Source organism: Fusarium subglutinans (assembly GCF_013396075.1).
Source record: "Fusarium subglutinans strain NRRL 66333 chromosome Unknown NRRL66333_c0000159, whole genome shotgun sequence".
In the NCBI taxonomy this organism is placed as follows: domain Eukaryota; kingdom Fungi; phylum Ascomycota; class Sordariomycetes; order Hypocreales; family Nectriaceae; genus Fusarium; species Fusarium subglutinans.
The window spans coordinates 26,425-43,870 of record NW_023502222.1 but is presented as its reverse complement, the minus strand read 5'-3'; the positions used below and the strand labels follow the sequence as shown (position 1 = coordinate 43,870).

The following is a 17,446-nucleotide window of genomic DNA, read 5'->3' as shown; positions in this document are numbered from 1 at the left end:
ATGTATTCGTAGCTTTGTCATCATCGAAAACAGAGAACAGATTTGTTATTGATTCTAACATTGCCTTGCAAATCTACTGTACCTCGCTACCGAGCAGGAACGACGACAGGCGCGAATTCGATCCGATCTATCCCTTGACGGTCACCGTCGATCGACTCTACAGCCTTTCAACCTCCGCTGACACGCCTGGATTCAGCATCATGCAATATCCATGATATAGCCCACGATGTGGTTGCCGACGCCTTCCGTCGAGAGTATCACCCGGCCGCGACTGGCTGTGGCCGTGGTTTCGGCTGTGGCCGCGCTCTCGGCCGGATACTATGCATATCAGGTCCGGTCGCAAAGTTTCGAGTCTCTGCCCGGTGGTGGCCTACACAGGAGCAACGCAGTACGACGTCAACGCCGGAATCGGAGAAACGAGGATGGCTCAAGTTCCTCATCCGAGGCTCCGGGTGACGAAAACGCCAATATTGATCCAGTTCAGCCCCTAGGCGATGGAGAGACCATAGTTGATGGCGGGGACGAGTGGTGGAACGATCCCAGCGGTTTTCCTTCTAATCAACGAACTGGCCACAACATCGTCACCCTTCTCTTTCGTGTTTCAGAGGATAATGCACGCAGAAATGGATGCGTTCACAGAGGCTGCCAATGTAATTCATGTGGCATGGTTCCCATCCGCGGGGTTCGCTACCGCTGCGCAAACTGTGCCGACTTTGATCTTTGCGAGACTTGTGAAGCCCAGGGGGTTCATATCAAGACTCATATCTTTTACAAAATCCGAATCCCAGCACCGCCGTTCGGTCCGCGACAAATGCAGCAAGTTTGGTATACCGGGGATCCAGACACTTGCAGACGGACTCTGCCCCGCAGTCTGATACCCAAGCTGTCCCAAGATACAGGATTCGAACGGCCAGAGTTAGAGGCTTTCTGGGAACAGTGGACTTTTATGGCCAACTCCGAATGGAGAGATGACCCCGATGAGCTGTGTGTCGCAATGGATCGGAAGACATTCGAGCGGTGCCTTGTTCCTACAGGAGGCTCCCGTCATGCAGCACCAAATCTTATACACGATCGAATGTTCTCTTTCTACGACTCTAACAACGATGACTTGATTGGCTTCACAGAATTTCTTCATGGATTATCGTACAGAAAGCGGAAGGATAAACTGCGAAAGATATTCTCTGGCTACGATCTGGATGGCGATGGATATGTTGATCGCAAAGACTTTTTGCGCATGTTCCGTGCGTATTATGTTCTATACAAGCAGATGCACAAAGATATTTTGGACGGCCTTCAGGATCAGCTACTCGCCAGCAGCGAAGCTCAACAGCTCGTTACCAGCCGTCAACCACTGAGCAGTCTATTCGGACGTGAGGGTCGGGTTCCTCCCGGTGAGGGACAGTTTCGGCACGAGGGCAAGACATATCAACGAGATGGTGGTGTCGATATTTCCGATGGGCACGAACACGTTGTTGCTCCAGATCGCGGGGACACAGCAGCTCGTGGCGACATTCTAACAAACCTGTTTGCTTGTGAAACCGACCATCGATTTCGGTCCAGGAGGCAGTTCATCACCAGAAACGACACAGATAGCAACTGGAGAACAGTTCGCCGTTTGAGTGGGAGTGAGACCGATCGTACTTATTGGGTTACGCTATTGGAACCGGCATCCACCTTGGAGGAGCTTCCAGGCCTCATAATGGAGACTTTGAATCCTGAGATTGAGGAGCCTACAGATGATGAGGATGAGGAGGTTGATGGTGACAGACCTGCAGATGGCATCAACGGGGCCCATGATGAAGACGATACAGGAGGTCCGTCACGAACAGAAAGTGAGATCAGAGCCGAGACCATTGCCAAGGATCGCAGCAGGGCTCCTAAACTGGACAAGCGTAAAAGAGACATGGCACGGAACCAACTACATGAGCGATGGAAGAGGCGGCAGTTCTATCTCGACGAGGAAGAAGGAGGCCTTGCCCCTGATGACTGGGCAGGCAGTGAAGATATTCTGATGGACCTTCGCCAGATGGATGAAGCCTCCAGTGACGACGAGGAAAACGACTCGACAACGACGCCGTCTAGTTCAAAGGTCAGATTCGCCAACGGAAATCTGACCGATGACGAGGATCACGATAAAACGACTTCTCCTAGCAGTGCTTCTGAGCACGTACCGCGATGGAGAATACCGCATGCCGAGCGAGATGCTGGCAAGGAGATTCTTTACCAGGTCACTCAGCAAGCATTTAATGAGTTGCTTGATACCATTTTTAAGCCAGCCGAGGACCTTGCTGTGCAAGCAGCTGAAACCAAAGAACAACGGGCAAAGTACAAGGACGTACTAGACACCATCGAGCTTGGCGATGATGATAAGTCCAAGTCTACGAATCGGGGTGATTCCAAGGTTAGATCCGCCGCCGACAGGACCCTTGAGGAGCTCTTGTCCGAAACTGGATATACTATTGCTCTGCCAGAGGGACGAAATGCCATCGAAATCGATACTACGGTTGAGATCATCCACGAGGATGGAACAGCAGAGCCCGTTTCAGGATCTGAAACTGAGGCAACCATGCCAGTTTCCGAAGACCAAGAACAAGATCCCACTTTTCCACAATTCCGGCCCAACACACTCGAAGATGTACCTACCTCTGCGACCTACGTATTCTACCCCATTACACAGCCTATACTAGACACGTCCGAGGACGACGTACCCAGAGAAGAGGATGGCATCGATAGCCCTCCCACATCAGACATGCTGCGACACTGGAAACGGCTAAGCCTTGCTGAAGCCCAGGCGATCAAAAGAGGAGGGTGGGGTAAACTAAGCTTTGACGAGTTTGAGGGCATCTACAAGAGCCAGGAGCACCAGGGCAACAGACTCGATTATCTCGGAAGCTGGATAGACTTTTGTATACCTTAGGCACGACATCAAATCTGCATTCGAACACGTCCTGATAGGGCTCCATAGTGAATGCATGCTTGGGTTGGTGTTTATCCTTTTACCTCCGGGTAATTCGGGGAGTTTCTGCATCGCGGCTGGAAGCTTTCATGTCAAATAGCGAAAGCAAGGGAATTGGCACATATCTAGCATAGGACAGCGTGCGTATGATAGCAGGTAGGCATGATATTTTCTACCACTATGCCTGATATTGCATGACTGCTCGTTTGCAGCAGACATATCATTTTCAAAATTACACAGCGAAATCACACAAACAACAGATAAGTATGATTATTAGCAATCGAGTTCGTATTAAATAAACGCTGAAGTACTACTCGTGTATGTTTGCTCAACTCGGGCCCCCTATTCCACCACCCCATGACCAGCATGCACTCACCGATCGATCATCTCTCACAGCCTCTTCTCAAACCTGCTGCTGAGTAGAATCAACACCGTCGAAGCCAAGTAGGGCATTCCATGTGTCGGCGGTGCTTTGATCCCGTGTTCCCAAAGCCTCAATCTGAGCCTGAGCATCCTCACAGGCAGCCACAGCATCGGCACTAGCGTCACACACGTTGGTGAGCTGGTCACAGATACGGTTGGTAATGATGTTGGGGTTGAGAGCCTCCTGCTGGCCTTGAGCAACGAGAGGATCCTGGGGAATGAAGGTGAACTCGTCAGCTGGGCGACCGTTAAGGCCACCAACGCGAGCCATTGTAGGCTGGCAGACACCGAAGTCGAGAGCGCCAACATTACCGCCAGCATTGCCTCCAGCGTTACCACCAGCGTTTCCAGTATTGTTGTCATCTGCAGCATCATCCTGGCCATCCTGAGCATTATCGTTGTTGCCATTGTTTCCACCCTGGCTGTTCTGGTTTCCATTTCCGTTGTTGGCATTGCCATTGTTGTTGTTACCATTGTTGTTGTCATCCTCTTCGCAATCCTCGTCGTCATTTGTGTTGCTTCCATCCTGGGCGTTATCCGAGCCATTGTTGCCCTGCTGGCCATCAGCGGGAGCCGTGCCGTTGTTGGCAGCTCCTCCATTACCAGCACCAGCACCAGCACCAGCATCCGCGCCGGTATCGGCACCAGCACCAGTGCCATCATCCTGGCCATCGTCTTGACCGGCACCACCAGCGGCAGCACCGTCTTGGCCATCAAGCTCGACTTTGTCGCCGTTAGCACCGACGGCTGTGAATGTGCTGAATCCCTGAGCAATCATCACCTCAGCCTGTGATAAGCCAGCAGCATCGAAAGGAGTTGTGACTGAGGTTGCCGAGTTGGCATTCTCAGTGGCTGCACCGTCAACAGCAGGGTCAACGAGAGGCACAATGCCGCGAAGGGCAGCAGTGGCTGGTAGGCTGGGGTCAGCGCAGACGAAAGGTCTGTCAACAGCTGAAGGGTTGAAGTTGGTCTCAGCTGCAACAAGACCAATGGCTGCATCGAGAACTTGCTGGTCAGTTCCCAACTCAGTGATCATCTGATCGGCGATAGTAAGCTGGAGGATGTTAGTTGATGTGATTTCAAGACAACTCAATACATCATACCTTGTCACAAGGACTAGCAGCTGCGAGCAAAGCGCCAGGGATGCTGCCAGCAATAGTGGCAGCGACACCAGGGTCACCGAATCCAGCATCACCAAGAGCCTGGACAGCGGCAACAGGCTCCTGCTCTTGACCAAATCGGGCCTCGGCGTAGGCCAGGAGAGCGGCAAGGATGATAGACTTTGAGAAAGCCATGATGACTGTTGTATCGATTAAGTGATAGTGACAAGTTGGAAGGTTTACAGAGAATATCAAAGCAACCAACCAGCGGTGCAAAAAGAAGGTATTGAACTTGAAGGAGTGGTCGAAGCGAATGCGTTCACAGAACAGCAGAAAGAAGCAAAGGAGAAGGGGAAGGAGAAGAGGCTTGTGTGAGTGATGATGATGATCGAAGGGAAACTCTAACTCTGGATGACAGATCGTCTCACTTATATAGATGTTTCTGTCAACATTATCGAGTAGTTAAATTTGAATAAGCTTGAATCAATGCAACTTGGCAACCAGCCCGAACCTCGTTACGGCGATCATACATGACCTGCTACGATATTGTTTGACGAAACCATATCAGTAAGCGCCGTTTCCAACTTGAGGTTCTCCCAGGGTTGACGAGACGCCTGGGATAGGGTTGGCGACTCGGTGTTTAGTGCTGCTGGTGAATAACAGAGTCTAGACTATAGGATCTTAACAGGATGGCCTATAGTTTCCAAGCGTCTTGGCCATGGCCGAGTGACAGGCATGTGTCGCAAAAAGTCTCCTCCGCGATTCCGAGGCATCGCAGGTCTCGGATACGGAAATCCCGAGTCCTTTGTCGCATCAGACAGTATTTCAGATAGTAATTAGTTGAATTAGTTGAATGAGCGGTTGCTATCGAAATTGGTTCAAGACTGAGATAGAACCTCGAAAAGTGATTCATTGGGAATGGGTAAAATCGTTGAATTGTGTTGGTGTTGATAAACTCTCAACGCACAAAATGTACTGACCAAGGAATAGGGAATACCGCAACTCAGTTGTCTGGTCAGGCTGTCAAGCTAATATTTTTTCAGTCATCCAACACAATTCCAGTTGGAAATTGACTAGTCGATACCATCTTCATGCACGGACTGCGACCGGCACAGATGGTTGCCGTGATTTTGGGGTTTCGGTTGAGGCTCGCTTGAGCATCCTTGTAAATAGTTCAGCCAGATGTGTTGTAGATGTGAAACGCCGCCGAAACCACCCACGCCGTTCGACTTTGGTCACCAGAAACAACACGTGCAAGACCCCCAGAAATGTCTGTGCAAAGCGCCGCCAGTCTTGGACGGTCTTTGTGTTTATCGTGAGCTTTGGTCATTGCTTTTGAAGCTTAGTTGCTCCATGTATCATAGAGAACTGGTAACGCAAGCCCAACTAGCCTACGTTGAAGGACCAGCAGGACATGAAATCTTTACTCAACCGTCGGTTTATTCTCTTCTGGCCATATCAAGAATTCCTCGAAAGACCATGGACTGCCACTGCCACTGAGAATTGCTGATGGTGTTTCGGTAGTTGCATACCCTGAGCCAACCACAGATTCATCCCAAGAAGCAAAGTCAAAGTCTTCTTGGCCCAGGGTTTCGAAGTTCAGTTTGCCAATCCAGCTTGTTTCTCCATCTTCCAGCAAGCTCTGGACGCCTTGACCTTGTCTTTGTTTTCTCAGATACTCCGTTGGCGTCACACCAACACATTTCTTAAACACTCGATGAAAGTGCCACTTAGATAACCCGGTCTGCCTCGCCATTTGACTGAGGCTCAGCGTGACTTGAGCATCGCCCTGTTTCTCTGTTTGTTGTTGCACAAACGCCCGGATCTTTAGCACAGCTGTTTCTTCTGGCATGAACCCTGCTACTTCGGGCTTGCAGCGTTTGCAAGGGCGGAAACCAGCTTTCTGGGCATCGTAGCCATTGGTGAAGAATGAGACGTTTGCTCGGCGGGGAAGACGGGCTTTACATATTGGTCGACAGAATATCTTGGTAGTGCGAACTGCATAGACGAAGAAACCATCCGCATTGGTATTGCGTGAAGTGACAGCATCCCATCGAGACATTTCGTCTTCAAATAGTGTTACAAAGCTCAAGGCCTGACTAAAATCAAGAGTTGGTGGATCCATTGAGAAGTTTGCTGAATGTGTAGAAAGGTTGATGAACAAGTTAAAGTTGATGAAGTATTGATGGTGATCTAGGGTGGCAGAGGAAGTAACGGCGATTATTAGTGGGGCGTTGCTATCAATATGACCAATAAACTAATTGGAAAGCATGTCAGATATAAACAGTATAATTGAGGCTTCAAATAGGTAGAGTACCTAGTCACAGAGATGACTGGTATCGTTATATCCGCTCTTGAAACTTTGTCAGACAGTGCCGTGGAAGTTGTTGAATCAAATCTACTGATTCAGATCGATTTGTTTTACCATTACGTTGTACCACTCTGTCTTGTCTTACGTGTAAATACAGCACAGAGATAGAACTTCTAAGCAGAATACTGATAACAAAACTTATGATGGCTTTTGTATACTCTAAGTCCTCGGCCTAAGTTTAATACAACTACCTCGAATCGAAATTGTTACGTCGACCCTTAACCTTGCGATGATGCCTATGTCTTGCAAATGGAGCAAGAAGGTCAGAGACGAGCACGGTCTTCAAAGAACAACATGGCAACTTGTCTGGAATTAAAAAAGCATTAATTCAAGATCATTTTGTGACCCGTATAACAATAGTAGCTTCCATAAACCAAAATGATATATTGATTTAATAATCATAGCGATGATCACTGTTGTTAGACAGCAATGTTATCTCCCACTTGAGAACGTAAACTTAATAAATGTGGGAGCAGACTCAGTGGAGCAATGCTTTGACAAATGCCCAACTTCGACAGAATGAAGAGACTCAGCTTGGCAACTGATGTGACAGCTCGATATGGTGATCATGACAATGTTTCACGAAACAGCTTGTCGCTTATTCAATAGACAATCGATTCGATCTCGCCCGCCTACAACGTGAACTATGCACACGAACCCTCATTACTAAATGGTATCAAGAACAATTTAATTCCAAGGGGCCATTGAATCGGCAAGTAATAACAATGTAAAGGGATAAGAATGTGAAGACAGACCTAGTAAAAGATTGACCATTTTAGAGGGCATCAGCCGCCTCCATAGCCCGATAGACAAGAAACTGACACTTCTGATGTCTACATTGAGGATACTGAGTTAACGGAGCCAGTTAAAAATGATATATAGATGATGTCGACGAGTTCCCGGGATAGAAAGAATTACAAGCTCCAGGAAAGCGTGGAGAAGGGGCTCGATTGAGATATTCGATTCTTCAACCAGAATGCACTGTTTATTAACTCTCGAAGGATGTCAACTATGGCATCTAGACAAACTCACCCGGTTTTGCTGATTCGATAGATACTGGAAGTTTCTGGGTTGGCACCGTTCTGTACCAGAAGATAGATTACGAAGAAGGACATATCGAAATCGGGAAACTCAGTCTATGATTATTAAGGGAAATGAACGATAGTCTCAAGGGGCGACGTGAGCAACGCTGTATAATCTGGCGAAAGGGTATTTGACTGACTACAAAATGTCGGCGACTTACCTACGAAACAGAAAGCGAAACAGCATACGGTATTGACTTCTCTCACCGAAAGAGAAATTATTGCAGGCTGCGCGCAATCTCAAGATTATAGGAGAGAAAAGTGCTCCTATCAAGGTTGCGAGCCTTGAAGCTCGAGAAGGGGCAAATCATAAGAGCTTTTGAAGCTGCTCTTTGGCGGCCAGGCCCTCTACGAGATCACGACCAACGTGACGTATAATTCTTGTTGGTAAGAATGTATAGGCCATTGAGCATCGGGTCGTCCTGAGACTCGTAAATGATCTGAGTATCTTGAGGATTAGCTAGAGATGTGTAAGTTCAAGTTGAATGAGGACTTGGCCTCGATCGTGTGGTGTTTTTAGACCACATTCGTGTCCTATATGTCGATAATTCGTGAATTACGATTGAAATTTAGTTGCTTCCGGGCGACAAGTGCAATCCAAGACTGTAAAAGAGAGGGCTCCATCATATCAACACCCACAGACTGCTGCTAACAGCCGGGGCTGATGTAACACGCAACGACACAGACAGAAGAGAGAGCTTCCTTGGCGAGTTCAAAGGCCTCACAAGTCAATTAGTGTTTTTAATAATTCCATCATCGTTTTCATAATCGCCATGACTTCGCAAAGCTATGAGAAGGAAAAGAAGACGAATATCCATACCGAGATGACAAACGCTGGTCACCTGCAAAGTATAGAAGACGGTAGAGTTACAGTGACTGGGACACCCTTCGTTGCTGTGTTTCAAATGTTAGAATCTCAGATGAAGGCTATGACGAAGGGGCGTTGTTATGATTACTAGCAAACGATGTATCTTCATTCTTTGAGCCAGCTCAACTCTTAGCTAGGATAGACAGTTCACGACTACATAACTTAGAAGGAGATGTTGAATATCCAAGTTTGCCAACCAAGGCCATAAAATTAGGAAAAGACTGCTGGATTGCCGTGCACTAGGACAAGTTTTGGCTATTCTTTGCCTTAAGAGAAACTTCTACCTCATTCTTAGAACGGCCACCCGAGTTGAAGGGACGGATATTTGCGAGGCAAGTAACGATATACAATGCAAAAATATATAAATTCAGCAAATGGCAAGTATCAGTGCAGTTTTGCATGACCAACTGCGAGTTTGCTCAGAAGTGGTCAGCGGATAGGTTGCGGAGTGAACGACTCCGACGCCGAACCCCATATCGACTCTTATAGAAGCATATCATGGCCAACAAGCGATCTGTAGCTTAATTTGGGAGGCTATATATGCACATGTGGAGTACTGCTCCGCAAGATTGCAGCTTTATGTCCGACTTGTTCGAGTTGCAGTCGGCAGATGGAACATAGATCACATCACCGGGTTTTACTGTCATGAGAAGTTATTACACGCAATCACTGGGTTGCGAGAACATAGGCTGTGGTGTATATTAGCTATATCTCAGCCAGTTAGGTAGATAAAGCTGGAAGAACCTTGGTGATTGCGATAAATAGTTTTTCAGGAAGCAAGAAAACCTCCGACCTGTACATCATGTATCAAAAATAACAAGTTTAAGTGCCAACCGAGCTATACTAAAATGACTCGGGTCTTGATAAGTCTACTCAAATCTTTTTGTAGCTTAGGATATAGAATCTAAGTCTTCTTGACCCCCTAAGGAGGGATGATGATGCAAGATAACTTGAAACAGTGCCCATTGGCCCGTCTCGTGTTGAAAAGACGGTGGAGGAGACTTCGACAGTGGATCGAGATTGATGTTCCAAGAGGTGTAAATAAGCTAACGTGGGCTGCATGTGCATATGTATATAAGTACTAACCTACTAATGTGAGTGACTGCATTGACGTTCCAAGAAGCCCTCCTGTTCGTCACCCGTGACTCGTGAGTGAGTGATGTATCATGCAGCTCGCTACTGGAGTTACTGACTCAAACTGGCAATCTTTGAATACAAGTGAGTGACAAGGGCAGAGTTTAAAAGAGTCAAATCATCCATCTCAATTGCAGCCCGTGCTTCTGTACCGAGGTTGCATGAGTCCACTGCAGGAATCGGCCAATCGATTTCGAGGAAATCATCATCAGCCCTGGTTCTGAAGCAGCCAACGGCAGAACACATAGCGTATTGACCTGACAAGGGCCTTGCAGTGGGTGGCATTTCACTGGCAGGACTCATTCCCCCCAAGGAGCCTAAAGTAAGTACGGTATAACAGCTTGCTTGACTTGCAGAAGAGTACATAGTGCGCATCTGTCTATAAAATCACACGGGAATGACACCTTGAGGGTATAAAATTTGGTGCCTGCCTGTCTGCCTTTCTGACTTTTCGCTTCCCACCAAACTTAACCAATGCGAAAAACTAGGGTTTTACGGGAGCGAGCCGCCACTGGCGAAAAGGGGTAAACTCGGGTATTGAACCAAGAGAGATCTACGGTGCAGTTCTGAGCGGTCCTCGCCTTAGATTAGGTAGGGTGCTAGCTACCTTAGGTATGTATGTACATACTAGCCAAGCTAAAAGCTTAAGAAACCTTGGCTGTCAATAATAAGAAAGGAACAAGATAAGTTAAGAGAGGGGCAAGGCCAGACTGAGTAAATTATAAGGGGACGCGAGAATCGTCTGTTCTCATTGGTTTATTCTCCGTCTCAACGAAATGGAAAGCTTTGAGCAACGGTGGCTGGCTGGACCCCTTCCGTCCCCTGGAGCTAGGGCCATCTAGAATCTCGAAATTTCCTTGGAATGAGGCCTGGACGGGATAGACAGGCAGGACAGTGGTAGCTTGACTGCGTCCCTGTATAATTAATATTTGTTTGCTCTGACTACTGGTGGAGGGTGACACCCATCCACCTTATTCTTATTCGGAATGGAATTGCTTAAGTTAAATGGAAATGGATGTTCTGGCTGATGCAGGGATGAGAAGAGGAATAAGCGCCTGGATGGAGTGAAAGATGTGCTGAAATATTGTTGATCAAAAGGAGAACCAAGGTGATTGATTCATTCATGAAGGATCTTGTTCTCATGTCACCGCGAGGCAATACTACGACACTTCTCATGGCTCTACTGAACTCTCGTCAATCCAATTGAGGTCAATTGAATCTTTTGGAGTCCTATGGGCTCCCTAGGTATAATACGGGGTTTTTTTTTTTTTTTTTTTAATAGCGTTTATCAAACAGCAATACTCCCTCTATCAAACAATCTCAGATCAGATCCAGTGCCAATGCACCTCCAGCTTCACCGCCTTCACTGTGAGGTGGGGCAGTTCTCCCTCAATAGCTCTGCAGCAGGTTAGGTGGAGGGGGTATGGACGGTACGTACAGTGAAGGTGGACACCCTGGCACTGGCACTGGAGCTGGAACTGGCCTGCCTACTCCCCGTAAAATACCTACCCCCGCTACCATGGATGTAGTGCAGTGCGCTACCTAGACTACCTACCCCCTACGAGCCTCCAGGCAGTTCTCAAGTTAATTCTCGGGGGTTCAAATTCATCGGATCCCATCCTCTCAGGTTCCTTGGGCTGCCGGATCCTTGAACTTTTCTTTTCCTCCTCCTCCCTCTCTCCTCTCCTACTCCTTCTCCTCCTGCATACTCATTACCTGAAGGCATTGCATTCGCTGTTCATTGTATTCAGTTTTGTTTGTTGAGAACGAAGGCCTCTGGTAACCTCCAACGGCTGTCACTCGACATCTGATTAGCTGCGCGCAACCTCGAAAAGCGAGCGACAGGGGAATCTTTGCTTTGACGTTTTTGTATGATTTGGATCTCGATTGAACCTTGCATTGCTATATCGTTCAACCGAAAGTTTCCTCCCCACGTTACGAGAAGAATTCAGAGTCCAGGTACATTATCTGATCTGATCTCATCTCTCCCAACGCAACTCCGCTCAACTCAATTCCTTGATTGAAGAGTCTCTTGCTCTCCCCCAAATTTCCATCGTTTTGTGGCCTCCGATTCCGACCCGCGGACCCCTCCCTCCCTCCTTCCACCCACAGCAGCAGCAGCCAGCCACAGCTCAACGCCTCCCTACCACGGACCTGGTCTAAAGATAAGACAAAGGACACAGCATCCTCTTACACGAGACGAAGCGAAAGCCGCACGAGAATACATCATTTCTGCCGCGGGCACTCAACAATGAGCGACCATCCAGTTATGCAGGTCGAGGACAAGATCGTCCCCGGACCTTCTGTCACCAGCAACGAGACAGCTGTAGAGGAGACAGTCATTAGACAAGATATGACTGTCATTACAACAACAGACGAGGCTACAGGCCCCAATTCAGCCTCGAACAGCACTGCCAATCCCACTTCACCAACCACTGCTGCCCCGCGACCACGACTCAAGAAGGACAACAGCACGCCCAACATGAACGGGCCACTCTACATGCAGACTGCCGGGAACAAGACAGTGCTTGTCCGCCGACTTAAGCGCAAGGAGGAGAGCACCTGGAAGCATCTCTCGCGCTGGTTTGTCGAGAATCAAATCGGTACGTTACTCTCCAACCTCCTCTTTTTCTTGCCGATCATGGATTGCGAGCGAACGGGCGACGTTGTCTACATGTTGTTGTCGTGGGGGTGCCAACTGCCAAGGGTGTCAAGTCAAAATTCAGACTTGTCCCTGGTTATGACACTTTGGGAATAGGAGGGTGTCGCACCTCAGCAGCACCCCGCGTGGCACAGCATCCCTACAGTACCATCCCAGGCCTCTAAGGGTCCTTTCCTGCTACGCTACGCTACCTAAACGCCTCGCTCCCATGACTTGACAGGTTGATCGCCTGCCGGTGTGCGTCCGTGTGTGTGTGCTGATGGCCATCTTATCTTGTTCTGCCGAACTCAAGCTGACAGCTGGTTACCATTTTAGGCCTCTCTTTTAACCTCCTCGCCCTCATCTTCCTCGCCCAGACCTTTATTCCCAAAGCTCGAGAACACACACACAAATTCTTCCACCTCAGCTACTACAGCTCTCGATCCGGCCAGTATCGTATCGGTTACGATGATGCGTATTTTATCACCTTCTGCGTTATTCTCTTTACCGGTCTTCGCGCCGCCACCATGGAATATGTCCTTGCACCGATCGGTCGACTCCAGGGCATCAGCAACCGCAAGAACCTGACCCGATTCAGCGAGCAAGCTTGGCTTATGGTATACTATACTGTCTTCTGGCCGTGGGGCGTGGTAAGTTTGATAATACTCAAATATGTGAGAAGCATGCGCTGACGTGTGTATAGTACATTTACTGCACTTCCCCTCACTATATGAGCATGGAGAACCTCTGGACCGACTGGCCCAACCGCGAGCTCGACGGTCTCATGAAGGCCTACCTCCTCTGCCAGTGGGCTTTCTGGCTGCAGCAGATGATTGTTATCAACATTGAGGAGCGCCGTAAGGACCATTGGCAGATGTTTACTCATCACATTGTCACCACCGCTCTTATCTTCGCCTGCTATTCTTACCACCACACCCGCGTTGGTAACTTCATTCTGGTTATCATGGATGTTGTTGATCTGTTCCTCCCCGTAAGTTTCCTTACTTTGCTTGCCAGTCGACTTGCTAATTCAGTGCAGCTCGCCAAGTGCCTCAAGTATTGCGGCTTCAAGAAAGTCTGTGATGTCATGTTTGGCCTCTTTGTTGTTTCGTGGTTTATTGCTCGCCATGTCCTATATATTGCGGTCTGCTGGTCCATCTACTCGGACACCCCCCGGATCATGCCCACTGGCTGCTTCAAGGGGAATAACGAGAATATGATTGGTCCCATCGACCCTCCAGCCGGCTGGAAATATCTGGTCGACCCTTTCATCAACCCTGAAGGTCTTGTTTGTTATAATGAGACTATCAAGTGGAGTTTCCTTGCTCCCCTCCTCTTCCTTCAAGTCATCACCATCGGCTGGTTTACCATGATCGTTCGCGTCATTATCAAGGTGTTGAAGGGAGGCGATGCCGAAGATGTCCGAAGTGACGATGAGGGTGGCGAAGAGGAGGAGGAAGAGGAGTTTGTGTATGAGGAGGCACAGCCCTTGGAAGAGGAGGTTGGCGTCGAAGAGCTCGACCTCCGAAACTGGGAGCGACGATCAGGTGTTAAGAAACAAGCCAGCAGCTCAGGAGTCAGCCTCCCTGGCCACAGTGATCGAAAGGAGTTGTTAGGCCGTATTGGCTGTGAGAAGCAGGTCGACTAGTCGAAGCTATGTGTTGGGAGTTAGTTTAACGGCATTTTTCTCGTTCCACATCCGAGTGATGCTCGCATTTTGAACCGTTTTCTACTTTTATTTTATGTTTGGGCTTGCATTTATGGGAGGAAGATATCTTGTCCACTGTCTTGATCACAACGACTGGTAGATGAGATCTAACGAAAAACAACCGAGGCCAGGAACCTCGTAGGGTCTGCATTGGAGAGCTCCGCTGAAGAATAGACGGCCGCCATTAGAGACGACGATTGCTTCTTTGCAACGAAGACAAAAAAAAAAGATACTTTTTATGACGATTTCTAAAGGCTTTGGATGGGAACACTTGATCATCTGTCTGCTTGGCTTTCCAAGAGAAGAAGGATAGCCCATTTGCGAATGATACCTCGATTACAACGCTGTCAATGCAATGAATTACTTTAGTTGAACCTGTCATCACTGCGCCGCCTAGTTGTCCTCGTCACCTAGTATTTCCTTCGCATAGTCCTTTAACTTGTACTTCTGCACCTTTCCACTTGGTGTCTTGGGATACTCATCGATCCAGAACACATGCTTAGGCACGAGATGCTTGGACAGCTTTGTCGCAACCCATTGTCTTAACCCGTCTCTTGACAAAGTTCCTGGCTCTTCAGTGTTGGCTTTATCAATGGGTGCCTCCTCTGTATCTTTCATATGATCTAGAGGTGTCCATCCTCGCGCAGGGATAACGAACGCAGCGACTGCCTCGCCATATCGCTCGTCAGGGACTCCAACGACACTGGCCTCTCGTACACCTTCATGGGTTAGAAGGCAGTCTTCCACTTCTAACGGGTGAATATTCTCTCCGCCACGGATAATGAGGTCCTTGATTCGGCCAGTAATCTGCACATAGCCTTGTTCATCCATCTCAGCTTCATCACCAGAGTACATCCATATTGTTCCGTCTTCTGGGTCTGGTTTGCGGACCTCAGCTGTTCGAACCTCATCCCCGTGGTAGCCCTCCATGACAAGATAGCCTGCTGCAGCAAGTTCCCCCCGTTCCCCGATAGGGAGGATCTTGCTATGGTCGAGGGGATCTACAATCTTGACGCCCGTATGAGGCATGACGCGGCCTATGGATGAGGTTCGTTTTTCGAAAGGATCCGAGGGGCTGGTCATGCAGCTCACGGGAGCTGTCTCGGTCTGGCCATAGCAGATAACTAGATCCTGGAGACCAAGACGCTCATATAATGTGTTCATGAGAGAAGGAGGGACGCTGCTGCCAGCAGCAATTCCCTTACGTAGGTGACGAGGTGGCTGTGAGACGACATTGCCTCGATCCAGGGCTTCAAGAACAGCAACGAACATGGTATTTACACCATAAAGGCCCGTAGCTTCATGGTCGACACACATGCGATGAGTAGCCTCAGGGTCAAACGCAGGGCTGGGGAAAAGAATACCAGCCCCTGTCGTAGCTGTAGCCATGTATCCCAACACACAGCCAAAGCAGTGAAATAGCGGGGGAGGGACCACGATACGGTCATCGGCGTGAAGACCCATTCGATGCGCTATCAAAGCACCGTTGTTGAGAATTGCGCGATGTGAGAGCATGGCTGCTTTGGGAAGCGAGGTCGTGCCCGATGTGAATTGGATGTTGATGACATCGCTTGGTTTCAGAGGAGAGTCTGGCTTTACTGTGTGAACTGAGCCGTCGATTAGAGATTGGTATGGAGTGAAGGCCCGGTATGATTTGAGGTCGAAATTGATATCTGGATGGCTCGCCAGGTTGTCTAGCACCACAACGTTACGCAAAGAGGGGACCGTCTCGCTCTGGATCTTGGAGGCGGATACGTCCCCCACAATGCTCTGGAGCAAGTGCTGATTACTCCGGCCTCTTCCTGGCTTATAAGCAAGATCTGTCACAGCACCGATAATGAGCGTTTCCACGGATAGATGCTTCAGCGCTGCGGCTACTTGTTGCTCATTGAAGCCCGGGTTCAGCGGCACAAGGATAGCACCAAGTTTGAAGCACGCGTATGTTAAGGCTGCGAATTCAGGGCCATTGCCGAGAGATACGGCCACGCAGTCTCCCTTTCGCACGCCGAGTGAGGAGAGAGAATGTGCGAGGCTGTTGGATAACGAGTCAAGGGCGTAGTATGTTAGTGTTGACTCATGGGAATTAGGGCCTGGAGAACGAGCGATGACAGCCTCGCGATCTCCGTGGGCTGAAACAACTGAGGCAAAATGTTCTGGGATTGTGCCATTATAAAGAGGAGGCTATGATATGTTAGAAAGAGTCTCTGGGTGCATGGATATTAATGAGGCCGTACCTCTTTGGGGCCCCATCGAATGCTTAAATTGGATGTAGCAAGTGTTCTCACTTGACATGTTCTGAGGATTGTTCTTGAGGGTAAATGTGTTCTTTTCAAGCTCTGACGTATTACGGTCTGCATCGTGAAAGCTGTGATGACTCGCCTGATGTGGATGCGGAGTTTTGAAGATCTTTGTAGAACAAGGAGAGGCGGGCTCCTAGTTTAATGTACAATTGCAAGACGGTCATGCATGCATACAACGGCCGGCTCTGAGCTTGACTTATTGTGAGAGCCTTCAGTCTTGGAAACTACCTAGGTACCCAAGTATGGATAAGGCATATGATCCTCGGCTAAGGTATCATCGCCAGGACCTCCATCCTTCCTTCCACTTCCTCATCCACATCCAACCGTCCTTGATCCTCTCCTGTTCTTACTCCTTCTAGTTTCGTCAGCTCCCCACATTCTATTCACTACCTAACTGCCCACGGCAGCGGGAATGGGAGTACCCCTCAGCGGCTTGGAAATGAACCAATCATGTACCGTCCTTTCCACCAAAACCTGGGGAAATAACGGGGACGGCTATAGCCCATTCATTTCAGCATCTAGACCGCGGAAACAACGGCTATATTTGAGCCGTGAACCCAGTTGGAATAGCGATTCGCAGTCCTCAGGGAACCTTTAGAAGAGGTGGCCAAAATAAACTGAGTCAAGACTCCCCTAAATTTAGACTAAGTCTTTTCATCACTTAGGATGAAGGCTTCCCCTGGCAGTCTCTTGTCTGGTTTGCAGCACTGGAATACACGGTCCGAGTCCCGCTGTGAATTGCAGAGTCAGCACCTTCAATCACATGTCACACTACAAATATAATGTTTTGAACAAATCTGGCTCTTTCAGCCTTGTATGAAACTTCGTGGTATATGCTTGTTCGCTTCATCCTTCAATCGACA

General features: G+C 48.7%; 5 protein-coding genes across 5 annotated transcripts; 2 read left to right on the top strand and 3 right to left on the bottom strand.

Annotated features, from left to right (window-relative positions):
• Positions 1 to 226: 226 nt before the first annotated feature.
• FSUBG_9871 (EF hand domain protein) lies at positions 227 to 2,917 on the top strand (the record flags this gene model as incomplete). Its single annotated transcript, XM_036688430.1, has 1 exon — positions 227 to 2,917. One exon carries the CDS (start codon positions 227 to 229, stop codon positions 2,915 to 2,917), a length of 2,691 nt encoding a protein of 896 aa, XP_036534631.1.
• A 442-nt stretch (positions 2,918 to 3,359) lies between these two features.
• On the bottom strand, positions 3,360 to 4,674 carry FSUBG_9870 (uncharacterized protein; the record flags this gene model as incomplete). Its single annotated transcript, XM_036688429.1, has 2 exons — positions 3,360 to 4,433; positions 4,483 to 4,674. The coding sequence occupies 2 exons, from the start codon at positions 4,672 to 4,674 to the stop codon at positions 3,360 to 3,362; spliced, it is 1,266 nt and encodes a 421-aa protein (XP_036534630.1).
• A 1,228-nt stretch (positions 4,675 to 5,902) lies between these two features.
• FSUBG_9869 (family transcriptional regulator) lies at positions 5,903 to 6,604 on the bottom strand (the record flags this gene model as incomplete). Its single annotated transcript, XM_036688427.1, has 1 exon — positions 5,903 to 6,604. One exon carries the CDS (start codon positions 6,602 to 6,604, stop codon positions 5,903 to 5,905), a length of 702 nt encoding a protein of 233 aa, XP_036534629.1.
• Positions 6,605 to 12,185: 5,581 nt separating this feature from the next.
• Positions 12,186 to 14,223, top strand: FSUBG_9868 (sphingosine n-acyltransferase lac1; the record flags this gene model as incomplete). The annotated part of the gene is made up of 4 exons (XM_036688426.1): positions 12,186 to 12,537; positions 12,912 to 13,225; positions 13,279 to 13,566; positions 13,615 to 14,223. 4 exons carry the CDS (start codon positions 12,186 to 12,188, stop codon positions 14,221 to 14,223), a joined length of 1,563 nt encoding a protein of 520 aa, XP_036534628.1.
• A 453-nt stretch (positions 14,224 to 14,676) lies between these two features.
• FSUBG_9867 (long-chain fatty-acid ligase) lies at positions 14,677 to 16,640 on the bottom strand (the record flags this gene model as incomplete). The annotated part of the gene is made up of 2 exons (XM_036688425.1): positions 14,677 to 16,464; positions 16,518 to 16,640. 2 exons carry the CDS (start codon positions 16,638 to 16,640, stop codon positions 14,677 to 14,679), a joined length of 1,911 nt encoding a protein of 636 aa, XP_036534627.1.
• Positions 16,641 to 17,446: the final 806 nt, after the last annotated feature.